Consider the following 12,571-nt stretch of genomic DNA (forward strand, 5'->3'; position numbering starts at 1 on the left):
GATTTATTTATTTATTTTTAATGTTACAGACTCGAAACCAAAAAGAAACTCGTTGGTCATCTCTAGACATTGATAGGGCATTAACCAACTTGTTATTCTGTAAACTGATAAATAAGGGAAAAGAATCAAGCATCTCTCCTGCCTTTCTTTTGTGGACGCTATTTCAGGGTTAAGAGAGAAAGGCTTCTGTTTAGATGAATCAGAGTAAATGAATTCAGGAGTCTTAGAATTATAAAACATCCACTGTATAGCCCCTATGGACATAATCGATCTTGGCAACAATGATCAAATGGTGCTAAACTGATGAAATGATAAGTTGTCAAAGAACTTTATAATAGATGAATCAGGCAGATAATACCCAATTCTGTTAACCCCCTAAATGTGGGGTGCTGCAACATTATGTGCCTCCTGCTGTGACTGATGCCCAAGGAATTCCACAGTTCCCTCTGTAATGCATTCCTGCCCATCCTCAAATCCAATCCATCTCCCTAGTCTCTTCCAAATTAATAGGCATTTGAAAATGGAGAAGGAAAAATGGTTAGGAGTTAAAGGATGCTTAAGAGGGGCACCTGGCTGGCTCAGTCAGTGGAGCATGCGACTCTTGACCTTGCGGTCCTATGTTCAAGCCCCATGTTGCGTGCAGAGATTACATAAAAATAAGATCTTAAAAAAAAAAAAAAGGATGCTTAAGGTATCCTTTAAGATATTACTTAAAGGATAAAGTAGCCGAATGCAACATGTGAATTTTTATTTGAACAAATCCATTATAAAACTACATTTTTAAGAAACTCAGGGAAAAATAAACAGGGTGGATACAGGGTAATATTCAAGAATTAGTCTCAGTTTTGTCAGGTGTGACAATGGTATGTCAACTATTTTTTTAATGTTATTTTTTGTGAGAGATACAGACTGAAGTACTTACAGAGAAAAGGATGTGAAGTCTGAAATTTGCTTTAAAGTACTTTAGGGGAGGGGCCCCCGGGTGGCTCCGTCTGTTGCGTCACTCTTGATCTCAGCTCAGGTCATGCTCTCAGGGTCCTGGAATCTGGCCCCAGCTTGAGCGCACAGTCTAAAGATTCTCTCTTCCTCGCCCTCTGCCCCTCCCCCTCCCAGCTCGCTCGCTCTCTCTCACGCTCTCTTTCTCTCAAATATATAAATACATCTTTAAAAATAAAATGGTTTAAATAAATAAATAAAGCACTTTAGAGGGAAAAAAGTGAGGAGATGGATGAAATAAGGTCAGAATGTTAATTATTGACAAAGGGTATTAGGTAAAGGGGGCTAACTATTTTGTCTAGCTTTGCATTTCTTTTAATATTTCCCTAACAGAAAGATCCAGTCCTACTGGCCTTCTTGCTGCTTCTCATTGCCTCTGTCTTTGTTCTTCCTTTTGCCCAGAAGTCTCTCCCCCAGATGTTTCTAAGTTTGCTCTCCCTCTTTATTCAGGTCTTTGCTAAAATGTCAGCTTTCAGTGAAGCCTTCCTTATTTTATTATTGCACTTAACACCCTCACACTCCTGCCCAGCACTCTGTAGCACCTTCCACCGTCTGCCACACTGTGTGTCTTCCTGTTTTATTCACTGTCTGTACCCCAATCCCACTAGAATAAAAGACCCATGTGAGCAAGAATGTAGTCTGTTTCGTTCACTGTTATATCCCCAGGATCTAGAAGAGTCTGTGGGACATAATAGGAGCTTGAGAAACACTTACTGAGTAAATGTGTTACAAAAAAATACTTACAATTTGGAAATAAGGCCAGAAGGTGGGCAGGATGTCCTCAATATCTTACAAGGGGCATTGACAGGTTGCCCCTAGAAATATTTAATCATGTAGCAGAATGTGTCTTTGTCTTTCCTATTAACTATCAAAGTTTATGAAGTTAGATGCTAACAACATACATTTTGTTGGTTAAAGATGCAAATAATTTCTGTCTGATAGAAAAGCTACACCCCAAATGTTATGGCTTTTAATTAACCTGTAGAACATTAACCACCTTTATATCTGACCTATCAACCTAATTCTACTCTATTTTAAATACATATAAATACTTAGTGCCCCCAAGGTGTTCTTTGAACTGACTTTATCATTTCACTGATTCCTTCATAAACGAGCAAATAAATCTTTGGCATGCATTGATTTTGTATGTTAGTGAAAGTCATGCTCTTAACTTTTTGAAACTTCTATTCTGACAAATGAACACAAATTGTGATGAACTGTGCAAAATGTTGGCCATTATTCTTGACTTTTTGCTATCTGAGGTTTTGAGTCTGCCTTATAGAGAGAGCAACATAACACACACCCCGATCCTTGGGCATCAAGACTATTCTTCGACCAGTAGAGACCACCTGGTCACCAATACTCTGTGCCATCAGATTTCTCCAAGCCGAGCTGCCCTAGGCCCTCAGACTGCTTGATCCAGCTTCTCCTCTGCTGCCCCTACCTTAGGACCTATTCACTCATTAGTCACCTTTGAACTTAAGTTCCCAGGACTGAAAATGGATGGGATGATGGTGACTATCCCCAGACGGGATAAAAAATACTTTACAGGGACTCCTGGGTGGCTCAATCAGTTAAGCATGTGACTCTTGATGTCAGTTCAGGTCTTGATCTCAGGTCATGAGTTCAGGCCACGGGGTAGAGCCTACTTAAAAAAAAAAAATACACTTACCAACTTCGGCTGACAAGCAACGTGATTCTGGCAGAATCATAAACAGATATCATCTCTTGGAACAGCTCCAACAAACTGGTAGCATCTACGTGGCATGCTGTGTAGACAGCTTTGAGGCTGGGCCAGGCTCACCCAGTGAGATGTGATCAATGAGCAATGACTTCCACAGGCACAGGATTAAGAGTGCAGAGTGTGCCCTACATCTTTCCTGACCCAGTTCTGGGAGGTGATGTTTCAAGAGAGATAAGCCACAAAGAAAATGTCCTGGCGACCAGGCAGGACTCCCATTCTGGTGCTTTACCTGCAGAGGTCCAAAATAGCTTCTGGAGTAGAGAGACAAAGCTCTGGGCTCTAGGACCTTGCTTCCCTAAAAGGAGGAGCCCAAGGACCTCACACTGCAGCCTCATGACTCACCTTTTGAGACAGAAAAAGAAACAGATGCCTCCATCTGGAGACTATACAAATGCTCCTATCTTTGGAATGGGTTGCCTCAGGCCCTGGGACAAGCTGAGAACACACTCTTTTGGAAGTCGTATGATGTGATGGCTGTAAGCTGTGCAGTCACTCAGTTCAAAAACCACCTCTACCACTTACCAGCCCTGGTCCTGAGGCTGGGGGGGTGGGGGGCGGGAATCACTGCATGCCTCAGTTTTTCCATCAGTCGAATGGGTCTGACGATCCCCAAATGGAAAGAGATGAGTTTCTGCCATGTACTAACTACAAAGCCGACTTTGTAGGCATCTGACCAAAGTAGTCACACGGGGCCCTGGGCTCAGGTCCCAGTCTTGGAGTTTAATGCTCTGCAGTTGCCATCTGGAAATTCTTAATAATTTTATCTTTGCTTTGCGTCTTGTGATACAAGGCCAGTGGACACTGGAGCCTGCACTGGGGGCTTGAAGCCTTGGCTCACACCTCCCTGGGGTAGGTTCTCAGGCTGCTACACTCCACCCCCAGCAGGAGCGTGAGTGCAGGTGGGTAGGATCAGATGCACCTCCCCAGGTGCGAAGTTTTGCAGTGCAGCCCCAGGCAACTGTGAGGGTCAGCTTTGTCCCTGCAAGAATCCCGGTGCCCAAGGGAACTCAACATTAAATAGCAAGTAAAAACCATCCAGCTGGTGACAAGACCTCAGAGGAAAGGAAAAGCTTTCTCCTGCTTTTTGAACAATGAGTCCCACATTTTCATTTTGCACTGGGCCCCAAAATTACCCAGCTTGCTCTGACCAACTGTAGGATAAGCCAAATTATTTAACCTCTCTCGGGCTTCATTTCCTCCACCACAGGATGTGTCCTGAGACTTTTCTGACAGGATTCTGATAAAAGAACCAACTATATAAAGTCCCGAGTACATTGCAGACAACCCATAAACATTGATTCCCAACCTTTTTCTCTTCAGAATTTCTAGACGGACTTTTGGCAACCGCTTTCCAAGGGCTTTCTCTCCAAAGAGGAAAAGGGGAAGCCGAGAAGTCATGAGTATTCATTGTAATAAAGAACAAATGTTTTCTCCAGGTGGAACACCATCACTTCCCTCAGCTCTTAATAATGACAGCAGAACAAGAAGCATGGGCGTGACATTAGCAGTGGGCACTCCTGACCTTTCTAGGAATTTCTGAAGCAAAACACAGAAGTAGCGTCTCTCCTTTTCCTTCTCGTATCTCTGCTTTCCCCCACTCAGCCATCTGAGGTGCTCCCAGGGCTCTCAAGTAGCCTCTCCTTCCAGAAGATTCTACCTCAAACCCCATTTACTTGCATGTGTATTCCACCCTTCCTTCTAAAGATAACTCAGCTCTGTGGTCTGATTTCCCCATTTGCAATCACAGCTGCACCCAGGTCCCACACCTGGGAAACCAGTTTTGCTTTCCCTATTTCACCCTCCGTATTCAGTCAGGTGCATCTAAGACTCTGGCCACTGCTCTGCCTTAGAGTCCCAGCATGAAAGATGGGGTTAAAGCCTGATAATCATAGTACTAAGCATTGAGGACACATAGATGAACGTGAGGCCATCAACTTGACTCTGCTCTAATGAGGTTCAGGGTCTCACTGGGAATACAGATGTTGAGCAGGTGGTCATTCCATCACCCAGAGGGAAAACATGCTACAATTCTGTCCTATGCAAATACGGTCATGCTCATACTCTCTCGCACACTGAGAAGTTTCAGGTTGTGGGTGGGCCAACATGAGGTCCACATCCTCTCACCAGTGGGGTCCTGCCAAGGTCCCATACCCTTTAAAGAGTTTTGATCTAACCATTGGTCCATCTTCCCTCAGAAGTAGCATCTTATCTGTCTCCCAGATTCATTCAACAGGTTAACACATACTGTTCAGAATGCCCTTTCCTGAAATTCTCTCATCAAAGGAAGACCTCATATGCTACTTTTCTCATGGAGTCCTTCCTGACTCTGCTCCATCAGAGGGGTGGTGCTCGTTTCTGAATCTCTGTGGCATGGTGCAGGAACTTCACTCACAGCAATTCACATATTTTCTTATTTGATAGGTACCTGAGTACCCCTTACACCCTCCTACAGAATCTAGCAAAGGGCTTAGAGAACAGAAACCACTCCGCCCTCCGTGGGGCCCGTCTCGCCCATTGGACACAGCTGTGTGCTGTTACAGATCACGCTGCCCTGCAGCGCTGTCTCCAGCACCGTCCTCCCAGACCTCCCCGTAGGACCCTGGACAGCAGGACTGGTGTTTTCGTCCTCTCTGAAGCAACCCCTCCCCCAGCCCCCAGTAACCCTAGCGCCAGGCACACAACAAGTCTTTACTATGTGTTTGTAGGAATTTGCTATCTTGTACATTTTGAACTCATGAATTTTACTGAGTAGAAGTGAATAAAATGCTAAAGTCATTGAAATGGGAGGCCTGGGGAAGTAAAAATGAAGAACTGGCCCCTAAGAAATCTTGCTAGAAATTTTGAAGAGGAAGGAGAAGCAAAAGCAAATTGAGAAATGAAGAAAAAGGAATCAGAAACAAGTCCCAGTGCAGATGATCTAGCTGTCTGTGATCAACAGCAAGCAGAGCAAAACGGATGAAGAATGTTCTCTATTAAGTCTCTCACTGTGTATGTTTATGTTTCCACCAACATGATGTGGACTTGACTGAGTTCAACGTAGCAAGCATCTACTAAGGGACTATAATGTGATGAGCAATGTGCTGGATGACAGAGGGTGCAGGGGTGAATAAAACAGTCTCACCCTTTGGGAACCCCAGCTTGTATGGTGCAGGTGAAGACAGCTGTCAAAGGAATGCCCGCTCCTATCCCTAAACAGCCAGCAGCTAACACTGATGGCCAAAATTTATGGAGAGGGCTGGTTTTCCCCAAGGCGAGAAGCTTCCTGGAACTGAAATATACCTCTGGGTGCCTTTCTAGAGCCCATCTGACTCTGGGTGTGGTGGCTCTCCATTCCCTCCTGCAGACTCTGCTCCACCTGCCCACATTCCCTGGTTCCTGACTATTGCCCAGACAGGTGACTCTCCCACAGTATCCATAGCACTAACCATCTGCTAACACTCTGGTGAGTCTTGGCCACATGTCTCTCAGGTCCCATGAGCCCAGGGCCATCTCAGGACAGAATGCAGCTCCTGGATGTGATCTTGAGACAGCAGAACCAGGTGTCATCTGTTTGGGGATGCTCTGCATTTAATGTTCCTGGCTGAACTTCAGAAAGTCCCAGCTTGATAAGCAGGGACAAGTTTCAATGCCTGCCTACCCATACTCAAAGACTGGCAAAAAGTAACTTCTATGGGGGTAAGAGATTTTGGAAAAGGAGAACGAAGGAAAAGGAACATATGAAGAACACAAAGTCCTAAGATCTACAAAGAAATACTGAGAAGCTACAAGGTTGAATAATTGACATAACTGGATGCTTTGGCCCAATACAAAAAGCCAAAGCAGGAGACCCCAGCAAGGGAGGGATGTGAGAAGAGGATCACAGGAATGATGTCAGAACTCATCAGGGAAAATATTTTTCTTTTTTTTTAAGATTTTTGTTTATTTATTTAAGAGAGAGAGAGAGCACGAGCACACGTGCACAGGGGGTGGGGGGCAGCAGGTGCAGGGAGGGGGGCAGAGGGAGAGAGAGAAACTCAAGCAGACTCCCTGCTGAGCGCGGAGTCTGACTCGAGAGGCTCATCCTAGGCCCTTGAGATCATGACCTGAGAGGAAATCAACAGTGGGAGGCTTAACCAACTGAGCCACCCAGGTGCCCCATGGAAAAGATTTCTAATGCTAAGACGGTATGACTAAAAGAGACAACATCAGCATGCCATGTTTTGTTGCAACAACAAAGGTGTTTGTTGCAACAACATAGAAAGAAAGAGATTATTGATCAAAGAGTCATAACCTTGAAGTTAAAGTCTCGGGAGTGGGGGGTCAACAGAAATTACAAGGGTTCCAAGGACAATGAACAGAGAGGAAGAAAATACCATATATAGGATCTACAATATATAAAGAACGCCCCTAAAAAGAAATAAATAAGCAACTCAGTGGAAATTAGCAAGGATCTGAACAGAAAATTCGCAGATAAAAATATAAATGACCAGTAAATATTTACAGCATGCTAAGACCCTCTGATAATCAGAAAACAATTAGGTGCTATTTTTCTCATAAGTAAAAAAAAAAAAAGTTGGGGCGCCTGGGTGGCTCAGATGGTTAAGCGTCTGCCTTCGGCTCAGGTCATGATCCCAGGGTCCTGGGATCGAGCCCCACGTCGGGCTCCTGGCTCAGCAAGGAGCCTGCTTCTCCCTCTCCCTCTGCCTCTCCCCCTGCTCATGCTTTCTCTTCTCTCTCTCTGTATCTCTGTGTCTCAAATGAATAAATAAAATCCTTAAAAAAAAAAAAAGTTGATACTGTTGAGCAATGGAAAGCACGTCCTGTGATAGATGGTAATGGGAGCCTAAAATGGTACTATTATTTTGGAGGGCATTTAGAAATTCTTATCAAAATTTAAAATATGCACGATCCTCCCTTTGATCCAGCAATTCCACCACCAGACAACTATCCTACAAAAACACTCCTGTAAGTGCACAAAAATATATGTACAAGGACATTCATTGAAGCATGTGACTCCCAACCGGGATGAAAGTTTCGTGAGAGTGGGAAGTTTGACATCCACTCCTGTGTTATCAGTAGTAGATCGCTGCCGAGAACATAGTAGACGCTCAGCAAGTGTCTGTTGAATGAATGAACAGGACTGAAAATCTAATTTTCTGTCCAAATAGTTACCTCTACCCTGTGGGATACCATGAGCTGTTAAAAAGAATCTGGTAAATCTGCGTGTACTAACACTGAAAGATCTCCAAGGCCGGGTGTTTAATAAAAAAAAAAAAATTAGAAATGACATATTCTATCATCAGAGGACTGATTTGCTGGATTGTGATTTAAATAAATGTAATACTAGGTATCCATTTTGATGTTGGCCTTGATCTAAATTTTATTAAATTTATTATTGTCGTAAGATGTCTGGGATACTGAAATTCCAAAAACAGTAGCATTATGAGCACTCAGTACACATCAAGATTATTCCTCCTGCTCCTCAGAATTCCCACATGTGGTGGGTACCATCATTCCATTTTTTTTTTTAAGATTTCATTTATTCATTTGACAGAGAGAGACATAGTGAGAGAGGGAACACAAGCAGGGGGAGTGGGAGAGGGAGAAGCAGGCTCTCCGCTGAGCAGGGAACCCAATGCGGTGCTCGATCCCAGGACCCTGGGACCATGACCTGAGCCGAAGGCAGACGCTTAACCAACTGAGCCACCCAGGCGCCCCCAATCATTCCATTTTACAGCTAAGAGCACTGCAGCACAGAGAAAGTTAGTAATTTGCCCAAAATTACACTGTGACAGAGCCAAAATTTAAACCCAGGCAGCGCGGCTCCTGTGTTTATGCTTTTAAACCACCCAAGGATAAAGTGACCACATGTTCTAGTAAAAGTCTATTGACTCCATATAATTATTAAGAGCGTCCCCTTTCTTTTCAAAAAGTCCCACGCATGGTCAGTATATTTTATGGACACTTTACTTATAGAACACATATAAGCAGCATAGGCACAGTGTAGTGGCTGAGTTCAGTTTCTGGAGCCAAAATATGGGGAATTTACTCACACTCTCTCCTTCAGTTTGTTCATATGTAAAGTGGGGATGGTGGTAGTAAGTGACTCATATAGTTGTTGAAGGACTCAATGATTTGATATTTCTTAAGTGCTTGGCACGTAGGACCATATTAATTACCAACATATATATATATGTATAGTGTGTGTGTGTGTGTGTGCACACGCACGCATATTGTGAGATATCTGGAAGGATGTTGAAAAAATATTAACAACAGATATCCTCTTTTGTTATTTTTGAACATTACACATATACATATATATGTATGTGTATGTGTATGTGTTGGAGTTCTATACCTATATCTACATATATTTGTGTGAGTGTGTGTGTTTAATACTGAGCAACTGCCCTGACAAATATTAGAAAGTCACGTGACTCCTGTGATGCATCTTGCTTGCTATTCAGCGGTGATGATCTAACCAATAGTGTGAATTCACCAAAGATGATTGAGCAACAACAAAAACTTTAAAACTGTTACGCTAAAATGAAAATTAAAAGACCGCTATTACAAGATGTCCATCGACAGATGAATGGATAAAGAAGATGTGGTATATATATATATATATATACAATGGGATATTATGCAGCCATCAAAAGGAATGAGATCTTGCCATTTGCAATGATGTGGATGGAACTGGAGAGTGTTATGCTGAGTGAAATAAGTCAATCAGAGAAAGACCTGTATCATATGACCTCACTGATATGAGGAATTCTTAATCTCAGGAAACAAACTGAGGGTTGCTGGAGTGGTGGGGGGTGGGAGGGATCGGGTGGCTGGGTGATAGACGTTGGGGAGGGTATGTGCTATGGTGAGTGCTGTGAATTGTGCAAGACTGTTGAATCACAGATCTGTACTTGTGAAACAAATAATGCAACATATGTTAAGAAAAAAGAAAAAGAAGAAGATAGCAGGAGGGGAAGAATGAAGTGGGGGAAATCGGAGGGGGGAGATGAACCATGAGAGACGATGGACTCTGAAAAACTGAGGGTTCTAGAGGGGAGGGGGGTGGGGGGATGGGTTAGCCTGGTGATGGGTATTAAAGAGGGCACGTATTGCATGGAGCACTGGGTGTTGTACACAAACCATGAATCATGGAACACTACATCAAAAACTAATGATGAAATGTATGGGGATTAACATAACATAATAAAAAAGTATATATTAAAAAAAAAGACCGCTATATCATTACTGTGTCAGATCGGATACGCTTGATTTTATTGATACTTGAAGTGTAACCTGAAGGAACGCGTCAACTGCTGGTTTCTCCATTAACTATTTAATTACTTGGAAACAAAGCACTTAAGGGATCCTGGCAATCTTTGGCCTTGAAAAATGTGCAAGCGAGACCACCGGTATCTGCGTTAGGATCGTGGGCTGAGAGAGCGCTGGGAGGCGGGAGGGGTGGGCGTTGGGATGAGGATTTTACCACTCAGCTCCGCGAGTTTCTGAGGATGATTCTGCAAACGGAATTAATCGCAAAATCTCAAATTTACAGCAGAAACCGTGGCTCCCAGTGCTCGCCTTGGGCAGCCTGAGGGAATAGCTTTTTACTTCTGGCTGGTTCCCCTCCATGAACAAATTCAAAAATGAGTTTTCTGGGTGAAACCAAACCCTGGGAATGGAAGTCAAGAAAGCGAGCGGTTCCCTTTGGGGGAGATTAGGAACTAGCTGGCAGGAGGCACAAGGAACGGGCCGGAAAGTTTCCACAGACTGATGTGGGTGGTCTTTTCAGGGTCTGTACAGATCCATCGAGCTGACGCCCCTTACAGTGTAAATTTTATCTCAGTTTTAAAGGTTGTTATTGTTTTGGGGCGTCTGGGTGGCTCAGTCGTTAAGCGTCTGCCTTTGGCTCAGGTCAGGATCCCAGGGTCCTGGGATTGAGCCCAGCATCGAGCCATTGAGCCCCGCATCGGCCTCCCTGCTCAGCGGGGAGTAGTCTTCTCCCTCTCCCAATCCCCGTGCTTGTGTTCCCTCTCTCGCTGTGTCTCTCTCTGTCAAATAAGTAAATAAAATCTTTAAAAAAAAAAAAAAGTTATTGTTTTGGTTTTGGTTTTGGTTATCGTTTTGAGTTCTCCGGTCCCCTGTTATCTCTGGGCGGGCAGGAAGTACTGTTTTATATTCATGAAAAAAACCTCACTTTAGTGGTCTGGCCCTTCTGATGCTCCCCCAACCCCTTGCAGGCTCCGCAAGCCACTTAACCTGGTGTCAGCTGTAACTGCCCGGGCACTTTGGGGCCAGCGAACAGAAATCCCATGCAAGGTAGAAAACGCCAGCGATCCCCACCCGCCCCCCCCCCACACACACCTACCAGTTACCTTCGCGCAGGCAGCCGGGCAGCGAGCTCCGAGCCGGGCTGCAGCGCGGGACCCGCCCGGCTCCGAGCACCTTGCGCAGAAGGCGGGCATCTCAGCGGGGGCTTCGGCCGCTGAGCCCGCTGGGCCAGCGAGCCCGCACTCCCCGTCCGCACCCTCGGTGCCAAGGCCAAGCGCTCTGGCGAGTGGCACGGAATCGCAAGGCCAGCACTCCCTACTCAGCCCTGGCCAGCGGGCTCTCTGCTGACCCGGAATAGAAGAGGCTTTGTTTCGCGCGCGGTGCCCAGCCGTGTCCAGCTGCGCGCCACGGACGCCGACTCACCCCAGCTCAGGTCGCACGATTTGAGTGTAGGTGTAGCACCGTCCCAGGAGGATCTCGTACAAATGGGCAGTGGTGCCCTCCCCCTTCCACTGCTTGGGCGGAGGGCGCCACATCAGGATCCCGACCGGCACAGCGATGATCACCGCGATCAGGAGACCAAAAAAGACGCAGAGACAGATCAGGGTTTTCTTGGAAATGTTGCAGCAGGGTTCTTCCTCGGACACGGAACTGAATCTGTGGTTGGCCATTGGGGTCCCCTGAGGGGTCTGCAGGGCGAAGTTGGAGGAAAGACCCGCCAGAGGCCGGTCAGCAAGAGAGGAGAGAGCTAGGCCGGTTCTGAAACTGCACCTCCCTTTTATCGACTTCCTTTCCCACCCACCCCCTCCTCCAAAGTTCCTGGCCAGCCAGACCAATAAAGACTTAAAGAACTTGGAAGACCTCTATTACTACAGCCGCTCACTCCAGCCTCCTGAGCAGACAAAGACCAGACTTTGCCTTTCCAGGGAAAAGCGCCGGCCTTAAGCTTTCTCTGCAGGTGTCCGAAAAACAGACACTATCACTTTATACTTCTCCTCCCGCTCCCTTTATCAGTCTTGCCCTTTACACTTTAGCGGAACCTGATCCTGGAAAGTGTGGAGGCTGACTGCCTGCCTCTGCACCTGCCTACAAGCAAGGTCAACTGCGCGGGAGATCTTTACCTCTACTTCTTAGCCTCAACAAATGCCTGCTCCACCCCCTTCAAAAGCTGCACTCAAGCCTCACCCTTTACTCCTTAACTCCCGTGACATCAGTAGTTAAGCCTGGGTTCAAATCCAGCTCCACTACCCACTACTGGAGTGGTATGGGGCAAGTTACTTGACCTCTCTGTGCTTCTGATGTAAAGCAGGGATCATAGCAGTACCTACTTCATGGGGTATGATGAGGTTTAAGACAGGTCATATTTGCAATGTGTTTAGCACAATGCCTGCCTGGCACATGCTAAGTGCTCAACAAATGTTAGCTATTACTACCTGCTCTGTGAGGCTAGGGATGTAATTCTAGAATCCATGGGGATGTGCTTGGAAAAGTGTCTGGCATGCAGCAAGTACTCTAAGTGGTGGTTCAATAAATAATCGAGTGGCTAGTCTCAGACAACTCCTGCCCCCTCTCAAAGTTCCT

At 45.4% G+C, this 12,571-nt stretch overlaps 1 protein-coding gene across 1 annotated transcript in view; it reads right to left on the bottom strand.

Annotated features, from left to right (window-relative positions):
- CD38 (CD38 molecule) overlaps positions 1-12,097 on the bottom strand; it is a 43,312-nt gene extending 31,215 nt beyond the window's left edge. The window contains exon 1 of the mRNA XM_028087490.2: positions 11,414-12,097. Coding sequence (XP_027943291.1) covers positions 11,414-11,661 — 248 coding nt within the window. The 5' untranslated portion in view covers positions 11,662-12,097. The remainder of the gene's footprint in view (positions 1-11,413) is intronic.
- Positions 12,098-12,571: the final 474 nt, after the last annotated feature.

Source organism: Eumetopias jubatus, unplaced genomic scaffold, assembly GCF_037043125.1.
Source record: "Eumetopias jubatus isolate StellerSeaLion01/CBP00866 unplaced genomic scaffold, mEumJub1_p1.0 scaffold_2, whole genome shotgun sequence".
NCBI classification, from domain to species: domain Eukaryota; kingdom Metazoa; phylum Chordata; class Mammalia; order Carnivora; family Otariidae; genus Eumetopias; species Eumetopias jubatus.